Raw genomic sequence first — 18,903 nt, forward strand, 5'->3', positions numbered from 1 at the left:
TGCCTGGTGGGGTGTAGGAGCTGTGAATCTCCCAAGTGTGGAACAGAGATTAAAATGTCATCAGAAGGGACAGATTCAATAATGTTAGTGCAGGACTCAAGACCACAATATTTAGTAGGATTCACTGCTAGGAAATATAGACAAAAACTTCTCAATCCTGTCAATAATGTGAAAGTAATTACAGTGTAAAGGAGAATAACCATATCCTTCCAGCTGGATAACAATGACAAAATAACTAATACACTTCTCTGGAGCAAGAAATACCAAGAGCCTTTAAAGGTTAGGAAAGAGCATGAAAAGAGCCTTAAGAATTTACACTAGAAGAAAAATAATAGCTGCTTGTTTCTGCTTTCACTGGCATTGCAGAAAAGCTTCAGTTTGGGTTCGATCAGAGCATGCTCTGCATCTAAAATCTGAGACAAGATTCTCCTCTAGGCTGCATTCCTGGCACTGAGGTTGGTGGAGCTGCACTGTAACATCTTGCCCAGTCTGTAAGCACCATCTTAAAATCTCTCTCCTTCTCTGGCATCAAAACAAGTAATTGGATAAAATCAGGTTTCCTTTAAGCAATTTTTTTTTCCCCTGGAGAATGTAACACTAATCAAATGCATTTCATCAAAATACTTGGGAATTTGAAAGAAAAAACAAACAACAAACAGAACAACAAAATTAATTAGCAGGTTTGACTCACCTACATGCTTTATTTGATGTCAACTGTCAACTGACATCAAGATTCCCGTCCAGAAGTAATGAAAGAAAAATTAAAAAGGAATTTAAATTACTTGAAAATATCAACATGCACGTCTGCAGGAACATTACATTTAATTGGAAGTTTATTTCAAACACATTACTTGCTGCTAGATAATTACTGTTGCAAAGCACATTTTAAAGGTTCAAAGTGCTAAGAACTGCCAGATTTGGCAGCATCTGCTCCTGTAGGAAGTTGATAAGACAGGTTTTTTTTACACACATGATATTTTCTTCTGCTTTCCAAACTAGCTGCATAAAATAGTGCCTATTCTTAGAAGGTCTCAGCTGAAAATCAGCTAAAGTTACACCCAAAACCACAATAGTGGAATTAAGGGATATTTCACCCCTCTAACACCCAAAATGCTGGCAATACAGGAGAAGTCAGATCACAGTGAAAAATTCCCTTCTTCCTCCGTGATTAATATTACTAAACAAAATAGACTAGAGATACAAATTCTTTTAACAGTGCTGATTATATAAACTTGTTTTTTCTCCATTTTTTTTCCCTGACACTGTGTATACAGCAGAACTGCTTTCAAATTTTATAAAATACCATAAGAAAAAGCTTAGTCATTTAACACCCTGAAGGCAGCATAGAACAGAAAGCTAACAGGGTTTTCACCAAGACAAAAAGCAAGGCAGATATATTTATCCTTTTTTTTTTTTTTATGAGCAGCTCTGCAGTGTACAGTGCCTTTAAAAGAAAGATGTGTTATAATATTAATTTTTTCTTAAAATGTGTACACACTGGTTTTATTCCATAGTCCAAATAATTTCCCACATCTCCAGTGCTGTCAGTATAGTTTATAAATCAAACAGTTGATTATGGAAAAGTCACAAACTTGCAGAAGTAACACAATCTTATTTCTTTCATGCCTCAGACTCTATAGGTAGAATGGGACAAAAATTCCATGTGCAGAGAAAAGAACTTGTATATTCATGAGGAGTAATCATACATATTAAACAGGAGAGTGCTCCTCAGAGGCTGAAACAACACCCCAGGTGAGAGGAATTTAAAAGCCAAGGATCCTGCCTGGTTTGCTTTCCATTCTGCTAGGAAGAAATACAGAAAACAACTGAATTTACTGAAGTATTTGGAGTACCTCTCCTGTTTTTCTCACATGCTCTGTTGGGTTTTGTAATTCAAAGTGAATAGCTCTTATAGAAAACTAATGAACACAAACAAGTAACTTTTCAAATTGCTTCTGAACAGGTAACAATTTTAAAATAACTAAGGTATGATGAGAATTAAACATTCTTTAAGATACCTATGAAGAATATAGGAAAATAATAAGCTACTATTGCATAACTTTAATTAGCCTTGCATTTTTTTAATACCAAAGGGGTGCTAAAGACGAGATTTTCAGAAATATTCTTTAGGCAACAACTGTTTTGTCATCTCAAGCCTCCTGGGTGTTACACTAGCATCTCAATTTTATTGGTAAAAAACAGCTTTATTTCTGTAACAAACATTCTTCCTCCAGCTAATTGTAATAACTTATTTTGTGACTGCTTAGGGCAATGAACCTAACAACATAATCATCAGTATTTCAAGAAATACTGTCATCAAATACCACCAGATTGTCCCTAAAAAGTCACAGTTGTCCTGTCATGTAGTCAAGGTGTTGTTGCACAGCACAGGACATTGTGTGATTGTGGCCTACTTGTCACAAAAATTGGAACTATATTTATCTGTCTGCTGAATCCCATGGGAAGAAGTGCTGGATGAGGGGTCTGGCAGGACTTCTTTAGGGAGAGAGCTGTTCTGGAGGAAACTTTGAGCAGGGGGCAAACAGATCACTCAGGGCTGGTGCAGGGTACCTGAGCCATGGCCAAGGTGGGCCTTAGGACAACGGGACTGGAAGATTAAAGGCTGCACTCATTTGGCTACAGAAAAAAGTAAATTTGTCAGTCCTTAATCCCTTGGGGTAGGAAACTGTTCCCTGGCTGTGGCTGCACTGCTTCTGCTGCAGTGTTATTGCAAAGTATTTCACCCCCTGCTCTCCTGACTCTGGTCCTGCCACTAGCTTCCTTTTGTCTTTTTATAAATCAATGAATGCACTAAGCAATAATACTGGGGAGGCAAACAAAAAAAGTGCCTACTGAAGAAATTGTTAGAAGCAATTCACGTTTTATTTTCAGCTCAGCAAGGTAGCAGGTTCACTCCTTCGCTGCTATTTACACAGCAATGTAACACTAGAAGCTGTGCTCCAGTTTTCTCCAGGTACAAACATAAACCCCAGAAGATTTTAGGTTATAAAGGTCCTGTGGACATCATCTGATCACTTGCAAAAACAGGTCAACTTCAAACTCCGGGCTAGATTTCAGCTTTGGTGCATGTTACCAGTGTCACAAAAGAGGGAAATGAACTTAGAGCTTGTGTGAGCTCACAGATTGCAAGCTCACCTCTCCCTAGGATTTCAAAACAGCAGTGACAATGCTCAAGTACCTCTGAAAATGACTGAGAGACTCAGAGAAATCTCTCCTCCCCCTTCTCTACCACTTTGAAGACTGTCTGTCACAAGGTGAATGTGAACATCACCAGCGTGATCCTGAATGGAGCCAGGAGCAGACTCAGACCTCCTGTGGCAGCTGCATTCATTCCTTGCAGTGTGGCAGGTGACACAGGAGCAAGGAGCACAGTTCCTCCTAGAGAAACTTCACAGGAATCAGGCCTTAGCACAGCTCTCCAAGGAATACTTCCTAAGACAAGGCCCACAGAGGTCACTGAGCAGATTTCTCACAGACCCATGGGGCAGGGACTTGACAGCTGGAAGCGTGGATGGCCCCATTCAGCAGAACAGCACAGTTCTGTACAGGGCTGGTGGACTCGACCCTGTGGGAGACAGAGCACATAAACAAGGCAACATTAGAGAAGGATCCCTTTGGCAGGGAGAAGAACATCTCACAGCCTGGGGAGGAAGAGACCTGCTGCAGTTAGACTTTGTGAGCTGATGTCAGGGAGGATCCATCACAGAACACAAGAGGTCTGGCAGGGGGACTTGTGATACCTGGAGTTCAATGTGAGACTTGCAGTTCGCCAGTCTCACACTGGGCTCTCCATTTCCCATCACTAAAGAGCAAAATGTTCTGTTCCACAAGGGAATTTTTGCTGTTCTACTAAAGACATTTGGGACAGAAAGTATAAAGTATCCCAGTTAAAGTATCCAGTTAAAATCATCTGTATGGGTATGTGAAAGGTGGAAGCCTCTGCTTCCTTAAGATTTTCCAATCAAGGACTCATTCAGTGCAAAAAAGCATAATGAGAACAAAATGATGGGACAGAAATCCACAGACACAAACATTCAAGAAATAGCAGACAAAACTGCAAAGACCAAAAGTCTTCAGCTACTAATTGATGGGCTATCAAAAACCTCCAGAAACAGCTTTGGACAGAGGCACCCTGGGCTTTGTAATGGATAAGAAAGGTGGGGTGAAAGGAGCAGGAGGATTTGAGTACATTCAAGCCCTCATCAAAAATGCAGTTCTGTGAACACAGAAAAGCAAGAGTACTGCAGCACTTCTCTTCTGTGTGGCTGAATGGGAATCCTTTGCAACATGCCCACTGTAGCACTAAGATTTTGGAGTTCAAAGACTCTTAAAAAGCTCATATTGCTCATATGTGGTTTCAGAAAATTCCAGGCATGGTGAAGCCAAATCACACCAGGAGTATTTAGTATCTCTGCCTCCTGTCTGTTGTCACTTTTTGGACCACTTTTTTCACTCTCTGCCTACTCTGGACAGAATTTCCTCATCCTTAGGAGATCTAATTCAGTCTTTCACTGAAAAGGTGATCAGATGCCTGAAGAAGACAGATAGAACAGATAAACCTTTATGTACAATGAAAGATAAGCTAAATTTGGGAAGAATAGAGAAACAATCCACCAGAAACAAATTATGCAGATGGCCCTGTCATCTTTGAGAAAATTAAATATAATAATTAAAAGTCAACATTTTTGATGGGAACAAAATATTCTAATTAAACAATTAAAACAAAGTCTATCACAAAAACCTGAAAAGCCATAATTCTCCACAAAACAATTGTGAAAAATTTCCACCAAGCCTTCAGTGGGTTCACTAAGGAGAAATCCATGCATGAGTCTACATTGATCCTAAAATGGAGACTGCTATGTAGAAAAGATTTAGATTCAACCACTTCCAAACCAACATAAGTTAACCAGAGGAAAACAAATCAGTGAAAGAATGTTTACATTCTTAGAATGAATAAGGCAAATTTATTGAAGGAAAATTAAATTATGTCTTATCATACAGCAGGAAATTGCCTTTCTGTGGGCAAATTCATAAGCAGGGCATAGATTTGCTTGCAGGGGAAACTGAAGTAGATCTTTTGTTAGAGGCTGTGAGGTGCTCAATGTCTGAAATACCATGGGTTTCCTTGATCAGAGCTTTCACAATGGAAATAAAATATGAGCATTTGTGTAGAGCAGAGCATTGCTTTCTGTGCTCTGAGCACAGTGCTGCATTTGATACCTTTAGCTCTCTGTTTAACAAGGCTCCCTGTGCATTATTGTCAGGTCTGCAGCAGCACTGGGGATGCTTTCACAGCTTTGGGATTGTATTACCTGCCACACACCCACCTTTCACAGGCAGGACCTTTTTGAATACCCGACTCTTGAGTGGGAGGTTTGAACCAATCAAATGCTTTTTAAAATGAATAGTTTATTCACCATGTGAATTTGACCTAATTTACCAGGTAGTTTTGAACCTGTTTTCAAGTAAGGGAGAGAGAAAAGGATGTTATTATTTTACCATTTGGAAAAGAAGGTATCTCAGATTTACACCAACTGGTTTGTGAAAATCCAGGTGGCAATTAGCCAACACCATAGGAAAAGTCAGAGAACTGACTGCTCCCTCTTGAATGGACTTTGCAATGTCCCAGTGTATAGTGGTGACACATGTGCTGTATGAACTCATATGACATTTATTTATGGAAGGGAACATCATTTCCTACCAAGCCTAAGTGACACAGAAAAAACAACTATTTCATTTGTGTCTTTTTGCATTAAAAATAGAAAACTTCTTACCCTTGTCTTTGGAAGAAGACCAAGTTTTGATGGAAACCAGAATGAAAAGAGCCATGCTAAGTGGGGGCATGCTGAGTGAACACTGAATCCACTCTTCACACAGAATGGTAAAATTATTCCTTTAATGTGCAATTCCTTTAATGCTCAAAGTGCCAAAATAGTAAGAGGAAAAAAACCCTAAGATACTGTCAGCTTTAGAAACCATGAACAGAAATGAGGAAATTTGTTTCACAGTTTGATTCTGCTTCTTTTTAAATGAAAGCAAGACAGCAACAACTTCCACTGCCTCTAATTTTTTACAAAGTCTGCATGTCCATTAAAATTAAAATCAATGATCAAATAAACTTTGGAATACTCACCTGACTTGCACAGAAAGCACACTCTCCACAAAGATGTATGACATTTGTGTAACAGCTTCTACATCCACAGACATGAAGGGTTTTGCTTGGTTTTGTTGTTGTTGGGCAAGGAGGTGTGGGGATTGATTGTTTGTGGGTTTGTGTGTTTGAATACAGTGCCCATGCTCCCGTGGGAAGCCAGAATATAAAGCACTGGAGAAATCCCATATGTTTATTGAATACCACCCCAGCATGACCCCCACAACATCTCCTCTTTCAAATACCCAACGGATGCATTTTCCTGGGACAGAAGAGATGGGAAAAAATTTCCAGAAACCTCATGGTAGGTTGACTCCAGCTGAATGGGAGGTGCCCATCCAGCCACTCTTGTAATTTCCTCTTCTTAACTGGACAGGGGAGAGTAAATATAACAAAAAGCCCCCAAGTCAAGATAAGGACAGCGAGAGATCATTCACCAGTTACTGTTATGGGCAAAACAGACTCAACTTGGGAAAAATTAGTTTATTGCTAATAAAATTAAGAAGTATAATGAGAAAAAAACCCAAATCTTGAAACAACTTCCTCCACCCCTCCCTTCTTCCCAGGCTCAGCTTCACTCCCAATTTCTCTACCTCTTTTCATCCAGCAGGGAGAATGGGGGTTGTGGTCAGTTCATCTCACATTGCCTCTGCTGCTCCTTCCTCCTCAGGGGGAGGACTCCTCACACTCTTCCCCTGCTCCAGCGTGGGGTCCCTCCAAAGGAGACTAGGTGCTTCAGGAATTTCTCCAACATGAGTTCTTCCCGAGGGTTGTTTCTCATTAAGTGCTCAAGCATGAGTCCCTTTCCATGAGGTGCAGTCCTTCTCCAATGAGGGCTCCTCAGATTCTGCCAGGACCCTGCTCCAGCACAGGCCTCCCTTGGAGTCACAGCCTCCTTCAGACATCCCCCTGCTCTGGCATGGGCCCCTCCAGGGGCTGCAGGTGGATCTCTGCACCCCCTTGCCCTTCAGGGGCTGCAGGGGCTCAGCTGCCTCTCTGTGGGCTGCACCACAGGATCTCAGGGCAATCCCAGCTCTGGAGCCTGGAGCAGCTCCTGCCCCTCCTTCTGCCCTGCCCAGGGTGTCTGCAGAGCTGTTCCTCTCACATTCACACTCCTCTTTTTCACCTGCTGTTGTGCAGTGTCTTTTACACTTTCTTAAATATGTAATCACAGAGGTGCTACCAGTGCTGAAGGGCTCAGCCTTGACCAGCAACAGCTCCATTGTGGAGCTGGGGGAAGCTTCTGGCATCTTCTCAGAAAAGTCACTTCTGCAGTCCACCCCATCACCAAAACCTTGCCACACAAACCTAACACTCCTTTAACTCAAGTTTCTCATTACGTTTTCTACAGCTTCCTAAACACACTTTACTCCCAAATGACCACTGGCAGAATGCTACCAACAGGTTGATTTAACAATAATGATAACAGTTTCTTGTGTCTGGCATGGAGGAGAGATTTTATAGATGTTTGAAGAACAAAGGAATCCCTTCCAACATAGGCATCTCATTCCGAGTTTGCAAAATATTTAGAAAGGGAGAACTCTGAGACTTCTTTCTCCTTTACCAAAATATGAAAGGACCCTTCAGAGGATCGTGTATTCCCTCACCAAGCTGTGCACATCAATACCAGCAACATCAGCATAGAGTTCAGGCACCACTGGCTCAGGCACCTGCAGCACTGTGTACCCATTGCTGGTCTTCATAGCTGTTTTCAGGGAGCACAGGAGGTGTGCTGGAGAAGGCCGGTGAGCTGCACTCCACTGCCAGCAGGACTTCATGATGCAGTACCTGGAAATGATGAAATTATGTCTTCATACAAAGAAATGTACCTTCCCTGTGGATACTTTGTTCATTTCAGAGAATATCCTACAACTTAGAGGAGAAAAAAAAAAACATTGCCAGCAGTGCTGCACCTTGCAAGGAAGCAGTGGAACAGCAAAATGCAAGGGCACTTGAGGAGACAGAAACAAGTGTCATTTTCAAGAGAAGGAGAGAAAGGTTTTGGCCACAGAGGTTTTATGCAGCAGAACCCAGTAAGGAGATGTGGCAGACACATCTCAGCTATCAGGGTACTCTCAGTATAGTCTAGACTTAGAAATCTTGTGTAAAATCTAATTTTCTATGTCTCATTTCCATTTAGCTCTGCCAACATCATGTTCAATTGTCCATAAAGCAAGTGGCTTACATGGCTTGCTGGCAGCTTGAGGGCTGCTTCATAATGTTCTGTTTCTGCAGGTATGATAAGATGTCAGAAGGTGGCACCTCAGGATATGGTGGAGCACCTGGAAGGGCAAAAGGAGCAATGGTAGAAAATTCGATGGCAATGGTTGCAGAGAGCAGCTTCTGTGCAAGACCGCCTTCCTTCCCTGCCAAGATCTCTTTTTTTTCCTACCACAATTCACAATAACAGAAGATCTAAAAGGAATTGATGAGACTTTTGCCAATTGGAAAAAAACAGAGTGCTTATTTAAATGGCACAACTTTACAGTCTAAAATTCAAGATTTTGGGTCTTGTTAATTTGCTGCTTCCTTATGTATTTTTTAATTAGCATTACATTTTCTTACCTAATGTAATCATTTCATACAGTAGAATTCCAAAAGACCATCTGCAAGAAAAGAAAACAAAGTGATGTTGTTTTCTGGCTTAAACACATAAAAACAACCAGGCATGGCCTGTAGACAGGAGAAAGTATAAGCTGTAAAAGCAGAGCATTATGCTGAAACTAGATCTGCCTTCCTGTGAACTTCAGGACATGAAATGATACATAAAGGAGTGAAAGAGTCTGACAGATAGACAGGTGAACTTCTAGCCCCATCATGAAGCCATACATGTCTGCCTTGATGGTGGGGGGCTTGCTCAGGAGCCTCTCTGGTGCCTGCCACTTGACGGGCACTTTCCCTGTGACTGAGCTGGCACCGTGGGTGTGAGCTTCATAGGCCAGCCCCAAACCACAGAGCTTAGCAGTGAAGTTGTGATGAAGAAGGACATTCCTGGCAGCAATGTCACCATGGAACAAGTTCTTTTCTTCCAGATAAGCCTGGGAAATTGGAAAAGAAAGAAAACAGGGTGATTTCAAAAGGAAATTTAATTGATACAAATTTTCACTGAGTTTATGCTTGTCTTTAACACTCTGGAGTAGCAACACGTGCTCACCAACATAATGGAAGTATATTTTAACAAAGCCTTTATTCTCAGTGCTTAGGCCAAGAAGACTTAAGCCACCATGCAAACTTGTGTTGCAATCAAGCAAGAAGGAAAAAACGCAGCCAACATGAGCAGACTTACCAGAGCTGCTGCAACCTGCTGTCCAACCTCATATACCTGCCTCTCAGTGAGGTCATAGGGGACACCATCCATTGCCATCACATCCTAGAGACAAAATAAGAGACCTTGGTTCAAACAAATGCCACAGCAGTAGGATAGTGGGGAATGTTTCCTTCTAATCTATTTAATCTTATGCTTCTCCTTCTCACAATCGCCCATAAATTGACTGAAATGTCAGAGGATGTGGATGGGTGATGTTGATGGTGTGTTGAGTAAGACAAGTACACCAGAGACAACTGGTGGGCAAACTGACATGTGGGGAAAAAATTCATAGGTTAGACAGAAATTGTCAGCATGACAGTGAAGAATGACAATCCACACAGGTGAATGAAAGGTATATTACAAATTAGAATGATGAATAGAAAAGCACATTTCTAACATATGAATTAGGTACCTGATATGAGAATAACAGTCCATCTCTCCTACCACCCTGCCTGTATCAGTAAGAGAGAGATGAGAGAGAGAATAAGGTAAGCACACAATATTCTTCCTGTGCCATTTTACAGCCCAAAGATACATTCTATTTAAAAACTTCCTGAGCTGGTTATGGTTTCAACATGTTCAGTAACCTCTGAAAGGTGACCTTCCATAATTGACCTCATATGAACTGTCAGTATCCACAGCAGTCAGTGGCAAGACATTGCATTAGTCAACTCCTCACTTCATGAAGAACCAGCTCCATTTGTTTTGAACATGACACACACTAGCTTTATTTGCTGCCACCTGGACCTTCTGCTGAACAGGACAGGAAGCAATCCTTCTGTATTTAGAGTTTCAGATGTAGATTGATGGATTTACATGGTAACAGCAGAGTTTTGTTTCCATGCCTTTTATAACAACAAGTCACAGAATCACAGAATATGCTGAGTTGGAAGGGACCCATAAGGACCATTGAGTCCAACTCCTGGCCCTGCATAGGACATCCCAACAATCCCATTCTGTCCCTGACAGTGTTGTCCAAGCACTCCTGGAGCTCAGACAGCCTTGGAGCTGTGACTCTTCCCTGGGGAGCCTGTTCAGTGCCCCACCACCCTCTGAGGAAAGAATATTTTCCTGCTATCCAATCTAAACCTCCTCTGATATTTGGCTCTTTTTTATCTTGAGTTAACATTTTCAATGCACTGCATATATTCATACAATCAGACCTCATCCCATCAGATTTTACCCCTCATCAGCAATGGGCAGATATGATGTCATCATTCATATATGTGAAACTTCTTCCTGTGCATTATTTCATTTTTAACTATGTTGAATTTCATTTGTTCTTTTTATTAACAAGTCTCTCAATCTGGCAAGATCCTTCTGCAATTCTTTTGGGTCAGCCCTTGCCTTTATTGGCTGGAATCATCAGCAAATATCATCACGTCACTGTCATCCCATTTTTAAGTTATTAATACATGCAATGAACTGCACCATGTCCTAGATAGCTGACCTCCCTTCAGTGCAAGTACCAGCCTTTCATTCTTATATTCTATTTCCTGTCTTTTACCAATTAGTTATCATCCCGTGACCTTCCCCCTGTGTTGTAACTGCTCTGCTTTCTTAAAAGCATTTGGAATGAGATGTGATTTAAAACTTTAGAAATTCAGGTAGCTGTATGAATTCATTCTAATTCCAGTGTTTGAAATGCCCTTCAATGATCTGCAAAGTAGGACCTGTACAGAACTTCTTTGGGGCATGGAAATATTTTTGATTGATATAGAGGGATGCATGGAGAGATTAAAAAATCACTTATGATTTATGGATAGATATTGTTCCTACAGAATTTAAGAAGCTATTCTGTCATCACTTCTTGTGACTCACTTTCCGACATGTCCACAGAAATGTCAGCAGGTCACCAAGAGACACATCTTCCATGATCATATAAAGTGGGAGCTGGTCTACACAACATCCAACCAGTTTAACCAGGTTCTCATGATGGCCAAGATTTTCATGGAATTTAATCCTTCCCAAGAAGTCCTTTATTTTCTGGGGACTAGCCGGGTCTGAAAGAATAAAAGAAAACAAATCAAAAACAAAACAACAACAAATGAAGCAGCAAAGAATAGGTTGACAGCTAAAATCAACATGGTCAGCAATCTTTAATCCTACCAAGACATTCCTACAAGAACATCTCAGACTTACTATACTGAACATAGCTTGTTCTTGCCCAATACTGATGGCAACACTCTGTCCAGCACCATACCTGGGATACAGAGACTGTACCAAACTGGATCCTGACCACGGGCCTTACCTTGCAAGGCTTTCAACACCACAGTCTTAGTCTTCTCAGAGCTCCCAGCTTCCAACTGTGCTCTGTAGATACTCCCATAGGCACCAAGTTTGATCAGCTCCAAGGTGTCTGGTAAGAGTTTCTCTCGTGGTATCTCTAATTCTTTCAGAGTCAAGGATGCAGAATTTAGCAGGCTCTCCACAGACCTCTCACTCAGCTGGATGAAGTGGTTCTCTGTTGAGCAGGGTTCCTGCTGATTGTTCGTCATCACTTACAAAAGCAAATAGATATGATGCATAAAACCAGACAGATGAACTCTTGTAATAGGTAGCAATGCTCATCCTTCCATGCTTTTTTATTTTTGCTCCACAGTGTTTTGGAAATCAGGGCAAGTAAGGAACTGCTATTGTATCCTACTTATCCTGGCCCTTAAAGAGGAGAAAGAATCTCCCACTCTATCTGATGAAAAGACAGAACATCTAAAAATTTCTCCCATATTTAACTACATAACCTTTACAGGTAAGACACATTTGGACTTCATTCCCATGTGCTCAAGCAATGAACATTTTCATTTATTACAAGTTCTCAACTATTTCTCCTAATATAGGCTCAAGAGGCTGTTTCCCTCTACCCAAAATTAGTTCAGAACTGTATTTTCCTTTCCACACAGCCACACGTGTACCAACAAACTTTTCCCTACCCCCTCACCAGTCCCTGTTCTTCTTCACATTGTCTCCATAAGAAGAGGGAGACAGCAGCTTGAAATTAAATTTCTTAAATGACAGTATAGAAAAGGGATTGACTAGGTGTAATCTACATCAAAATTACTATAATTCATAACATAAATACACTTTGCAGCCCTTGTGATGTTACAAAATTTATGGGCACGTTAAACAGCCTACATGGAATGATGCTTTAAATTTTATCAAATCCATCTACACTACAGCTTCCACTACTGCTGCTGCAAAATGGAGTAAATCAGGGTTCCAAATTTTCCTAATGTTTACTGGATTGCTGATTAACACTCAGGATCCTCATATATGGTTATGCCTGACAGCTCAAGCGATGGGGAAATGGAATTGGCTTCTGGCCACTGAAACCAATACTCTTTCCTCTGGTTGAAAAGCATTTTTTTTACCTTGGGTTCCAGCTGGTGCTGATTGCTCCTGCTTTGCTCGCAGCCCGCGGCAGTGGAGCCAAAGGATCACAGTGAGCACAATGACAAAAATTCCCACCAGGAGAGCTGGGACAACGATCACTTCCGTTTGATATTCACGCACAACTGTCAGCAGAGAAAGAAAACAGAAAACAAATAAGCAGAACACTGGTTCTGTATAAACATGTAGCAACAATCCATTTCAGTAACTTTCAACCCCAAAAGAGTGTTCCATCCCCTGGAATAGCTGAACACTGTTAGTGCTGCCATCTTATTTTTCAAAGGTGCTGAGTACCTAAACTGCATGAAATCACTAAGACTGCCACACTTATTTAGATGGATTAATATGAAGGCCAGGAACTATAGCCATTTGAAGTACCATCCACCAGTGAAAAAGAAACAGCACTGGCAGCAGGACAGCAGGGAGATGGGATGGGCTGGATATTGCTATGTCATCACATGCAATTACAGCTCCAGCTCCTTCCAGTAAAATTACACAGAGCATTTTAAAGGAAACTGGGTGTGGTCATCTTTGGAATCTGACTGGAAGACATTAGCAAGGCTTGTGAAGGTAACTATCTTTCTCATGTCCCCAGATCTGGAGGTGGTCCAGACCATTTTCTCAGTTCCCAAAGATGGCAAAAAGTCATGAAATCAAAATCCCACAAAACTGGTCCTTTGGGAAGCTGCAGGGAATCTTTCATGACTACTGTACACGTCATTCAAAGTAGGAATTCTCTAAAATGGCTGAAATTATGTGAGATTAATCCTGCCACAGAGGCTTCATCCCCATAAACATTTCTCCCCTGAAACAAAATGCAAAGAAAACTCCATCAAATCTTTCTGCATGGGCTGGGATGCAGGTGAAGTAGGAGAAAGGGCTTGGCACACTTTTTAGTGAAGCTGGCCTTCCTGCCCAGCATGTGAAACTTTTAATAAAGGAATGTGTGAATCTTACCACATAGCTTGTCATTGCTATTGCACTCCAGCAGCATCCGTGAGAATCTTTTCACATCCCCTGCCATGTTCAGTTACAAGCAAGCAGGTCTCCAAGCCCCACTTCCTGCACAGACATAAAGAATAATAACAAAATTTATTAGGAGAAAGGATGATGACAAAGCAACGAGTGAAGTGAATAGGGAGCTTTCTACCCCTTACAATCAGTGGCTGCATGAAGCAGCACTGGGATTTGAAGGCTTAGAGAATGACACAGGCCATCCACTATCACATCCTATGGATCTGGTCACATCACATCTGTGGATGATGCACTGCATGACCAGACAGAATTTAGGGTTAAGCTTGTTCTACAGTCACAAGCAAATGAGGACCCCTGGGCCTAAAGGCTGGAATATGTACAAAAATCCATAGATATGAACTTAATTATATTTAAAGAATATCTAATACACTCCTAGCTAACACATTTTTTAGATGCTAGAATGGCTCAGCATTTTATCTTCTGGTCCATTACAAGTGAACAGATCAGTAGCATGCATAGAAAATGTCATTCTTGACTACAGTCCTTGCCACAACTCCTACTGCAGCTGTACAAAGACAAGGAGAAACAAGAGTTGTCATTAGGGCTCTCTGGTACCAACTTCTGAGCACTGCCAAGTCTGTAGGTATTCTGAAGCACAATATCTGCAACTCTTCTGCATTTGTAGCTGAAAATCCAGAGCCTGTACAAGCATGCACCTTGTTTAGTCACTGCTTCTTATAAACTTTGCTAAAATTTAAGACTTAACAGCTTTGCAAACAGTATCATCTAGAACATTTTATAGGAATTGTGACTTTTATCTTGTAAGCACCTACTTTTCAGCTATGAGTTTTAGGCAATTAACCTCAGTGGCAAATATAGGGCATTGATTTTATGGAATTTGGTGACAAAACATTTAAAAGTTTGTTCTCATGCTTAAAATTAATGAGTGAAATTATTCTTTACCAGTTGCACAATAGAGGCAGCAAAGAGAGGAAAATGGAATATATCTGTGCTTTAAGGTATCCCAAAAAGTCTGTTTCCTTTTTTTATTTAATTTCATTCTTAATGTGCTAGCAGATTTACCTGGTTCCAAGGTGTGGCTACACCAGGAATCCACTCAAAGGAGTAATAACACAGCAATAATATCAAACTTTTCGGGTACACTCTGAAAGCAAGCACACTAAAACAACTCACCTCAGCTCTAACACACACACACACCCACACACACACACACCCACCCACACACACACACCCACACATATACACAGGACCAGTCCTGGCTTCTGCCCTTCTGAAGTACACACAGATTTCAGGACCATTAGCCAGCAATTATATTGTATAATCTAAGTCATGAACAGTCCAAGCTCCATCTTAAAACTTGCTTATGGCTTTGTACAGGTGCTTACTAGAAACACACACTGACATTTAGATACCACGCATGCACAGGCACACAAAAGCACACACACCTCAGTTTGTGCTTACAGAGAGAGCAGCAAAGATCCATGGAAAAAGCTCTGACACAGCAGCCACGTCTACACTGGTCCCTGTCTGTAAAAACAATTCCTTTCTACTCTTTATGCACCTCCCAGCAGCGGTGCCAGTGACTGGCAGTCATGTTTTCCAACCACACTCAGGGCAGAACCATGGGATCCAGGAATGAAAACACTGGCAGTCATTGGCACTTTATTTGCCCTGGCATTCCCATGTGCTGTGGTTGCTTATGGAGGTGTTATGACTGGAAAAGCTTGATTACAGAAGCCCACTCCCACTCTATGTTTCTATCCTCTCGCAATACTCAGCAATCAGAAAAAGAAGTTTCGCTCAGTAAGGTAATTTTGAAGTGCCTTTCAGAGCTACTTTTCAGGCCAAGACCAAATAAATTCCCATACTAGGCTGTTTCTGCAACTTACTTGTCTAACAGTAACATCATTGCAGTTCTTACATTCCTGTCCTCACAGGAATGGTAACTTAGAAATCCACAGAACTCACGTTACACATTTAATATTTTTTGCAATGGGAGACACATGAAAGTGCTGTGGAACAGGTTCATGTGCATACTCAATACAGAGCAAGACTACTGACAGTGCTCAACTACGTATTTTATTAGATGAAGACATTTTTCCAGTACCAAGACAGGATAAAAGAAACAAAAATATCCTAAAAGGTTCAAAATCTGTACCTCACTGGCATCCTCATTTTCTTTGCCTGTGTGTTAACACTGTACCAAGATCAGTGCTATCTAGATCATGTGCACACATACACTGTGTTACTTCAATTTAGAATTTGCATTAGAGAATTTGTGCAATTTCAACTAAATGTCAGCTTATTTATTCCACTAGATTTTTAAATATACTTTTACACAGACTGAATTCCATTCACTGGAATTCACAGAACCATAAAGGTTGGAAAAGACCCTTAAATCATCAAGTTCAATGGTCAGCCCAGCATTATCACCATGTTCTCCACTAAACTATGTCCTTATGTACAACATCCACAGGTTTTTTGTACATTTCCGGGGATGGTGACTCCATTAACTTCACTGGGCAGCCTATCCCAATGCTTAATGACTCTTGGCAAAGAAATTTTCCCTCATCTAATATAAACATCCCCTGGCCCAGCTTGAGGCTGTTTCCTCTCATCCTGTCCCTGTTCCCTGAGAGCAGAACCTGACCCCCCCAGCTGTCCCCTCCTGTCAGGGAGTTGTGCAGAGCCAGAAGGTTCCCCCTGAGCCTCCTTTTCTCCAGGCTGAGCCCCTTTCCCAGCTCCCTCAGCCCCTCCTGCTGCTCCAGCCCCTTCCCCAGCTCCATTCCCTTCCCTGGACACGCTCCAGCCCCTCGGTGTCTTTCTTGTGCTGAGGTTCCCAGCAGTGCCCCAGGATCTGAGGGGTGGCCCCAGCAGTGCCAGCACAGGGGACAGTCCCTGCCCTGGCCCTGCTGCCACCCCATGGCTGGCACAGCCCAGGTGCCATTGGCCTCTTGTCCCCCTGGGCACACCTGGGCTCATGTCCAGCCGCTGTCCCCAGCACCCCCAGGGCCTTTCCCAGCTTTCCAGCCCCTGTGCCCCAGCCTGGAGCTGCAGGGCTCGCTGTGACCCAAGAGCAGGACCCAGGACCTGGCCTTGTTGAACCCCACACAACTGGCTTAAGCCCATGGATCCAGCCTGTCCAGATCCCTCTGCACAGCCTTCTGACCCTCAACCTGAGCCCAAATCCTGATGTCAAAGCTAAATATACAATGAAGATCATGGTACCTAAAAATAGCAGAAGCAGCTGCTCTTAGACAATGGGAAATACAAGGCAAAACCTAAGCAGAAGTTAAACTACAGTCACCAGCACCTGCAAACTGCTCCTGGCAGACTACTTGGTGCACTGCACATGGCACAGCAGTTCCACAGCCTGGCAGCAGTGACAGGTTATTAGCCCCCATCCTAAACCAACACCGCTCCTCTGTGCACATCTACCAACAGGATGAACACCTGGGGAAAGGTGGCATTTTGTTTCCAGCCCTGTTTGCTTGCCAAGCTGTTTTGCTGCCCTGGCAATTTAGACAAAGCACAGAGGGCAACAGAGGGACAGGAAAAAGCAGCTAGAAGGTGACAGCTGTGGGAGCTGCTTAAACCAGTTCAAGAAGCCAAATACTGAACGTGAATGTAGCTGAGCTGAATTAAGTACTCACCAATGCCAAAAGAAAGGATTATCTCCTCTCTCTGCTGCCTTCTCATTGCTTGTTTTGCTCTCAGTTGTGCAACTGATCACATGGTAAACTGATTCAAACCACTAACCTAGCAGGAAAAATCTACTGCTCTTTTGCCATGGTGATTTCCTGCCATTTTAGTGGTCGGTATTAGTCAGGGGTGAATGGCTAATCCGTCTAAAGCTGCACTGTGAAACCACTCCCTGTGTCAGCACAGATCCACAAGCACTGTCTGCCAGCAGTAGCCTTATTGTGATTTTTCCAGTACCCTGTCATTCATTCTCACGTGGATACTGTCCCCTTAGCAATAGCAGAAGCATTCACGTGGCAATGTGGTAAACTGAACCAAGAAGGTGATTTGCCCTAAAATAATCAATCCTCTCTGACATTTTATGGCCTTAAAGTTCTCATCAAGCTCATATTATGTTATTTAAAGTGCCAGGACTAAGACTTAAGAAGCCTGAGAGACAAACGCTGTGGTGAAGACTGAAAAGAAAGAGAAATAACATGCCCATGAAATATATGGGAACAGACAGCTTGAATACTGCCCACACAGAAGCTGCCTGCTGCTTGCTCCTTCCATGTTAAGGAGAGTAAGTCCATTTTCACAGAAAATACACAGTTTTGCCTCTGAATATGTCTAATTTGTGAGCTACCAACAGTTTGCATCATCAGTGTAAATCCTTGTGTAATGATTAACTAAATGTCTAAAGAAACAGCTGACTAATTAAATACGACAAAAATAAAGGCTAAGATTCATCAGGATCTTCATTAGACCCTTTAAAAAGTGCTATGAGCTGATGTGGACTTCATGCAGTTATTTCTCCAGACATCCTGGCCCACATTAACTGCACACCACTTTATTATAAAAATATTCTTACACTTGTTTTTCATGCACCAATTGTGAGGACCAGCTGTAATATGACTACAGGCACACAAAGAACAGCTGAGTAATTCAGTAACTTCAGTCCAGCACACTGCCTGACTGATAAAAGACAAATCCTTAAGCATTTTTTTATGTCTTCCACTTAATTTCTTGCAGTGGCAGAACCTTGCCCTCCAGCTTTTCCAGTTACCATTTCACTGCTGCTTTTATTATTTCCCTCCTCTTTTATGTGACCTTTGAACATGGTCAACAGTCAAGGCTTTGGCAATTGCTCTGCACAAGCGCACTGTGCCGGCTGTGCAGCAGGAAGGGAGAGGAGCTACAGGGAATTGCAGGAACCAAAACAGCAGCAAACCACCAGGTGTGGGCAGTTGTGGACATTGAATATGAGAGAAGATGGAGAAATAAAGCACCATTGTAAAGCAAACCGTGAAAAAGAGATTTTTTTTTCCCCCTGCCATATCCACCGTTTACTAAAAGCAGC

At 42.0% G+C, this 18,903-nt stretch overlaps 1 protein-coding gene across 1 annotated transcript; it reads right to left on the reverse strand.

Annotated features, from left to right (window-relative positions):
• Window positions 1-6,640: 6,640 nt before the first annotated feature.
• Window positions 6,641-17,606, reverse strand: STYK1 (STY kinase 1). Its single transcript, XM_088164784.1, has 10 exons — window positions 17,516-17,606; window positions 13,824-13,928; window positions 12,848-12,991; window positions 11,731-11,979; window positions 11,301-11,482; window positions 9,459-9,542; window positions 9,002-9,210; window positions 8,738-8,778; window positions 8,358-8,454; window positions 6,641-7,960 (listed from the first exon to the last, which is right to left on the reverse strand). Exons 2-10 carry the CDS (start codon window positions 13,888-13,890, stop codon window positions 7,756-7,758), a joined length of 1,278 nt encoding a protein of 425 aa, XP_088020910.1. The 5' UTR covers window positions 13,891-13,928; window positions 17,516-17,606; the 3' UTR covers window positions 6,641-7,755.
• Between the last annotated feature and the right edge of the window lie 1,297 nt (window positions 17,607-18,903).

This window comes from Sturnus vulgaris, chromosome 5 (assembly GCF_052056855.1).
Source record: "Sturnus vulgaris isolate bStuVul1 chromosome 5, bStuVul1.hap1, whole genome shotgun sequence".
In the NCBI taxonomy this organism is placed as follows: domain Eukaryota; kingdom Metazoa; phylum Chordata; class Aves; order Passeriformes; family Sturnidae; genus Sturnus; species Sturnus vulgaris.

Bases quoted from the DNA above. Each gene is read 5' to 3' on its own strand.
- STYK1 (XM_088164784.1), bottom strand. From the start codon at position 13,890: ATGGCAGGGGATGTGAAAAGATTCTCACGGATGCTGCTGGAGTGCAAT. The intron at 9,211-9,458 runs GTAAGTCTGCTC...CCAATTTCCCAG, and splicing joins AGCAGGTTGCAGCAGCTCTG to GCTTATCTGGAAGAAAAGAA. The intron at 7,961-8,357 runs GTAAGCCACTTG...CATCATTTCCAG, and splicing joins TCAAGCTGCCAGCAAGCCAT to GTACTGCATCATGAAGTCCT.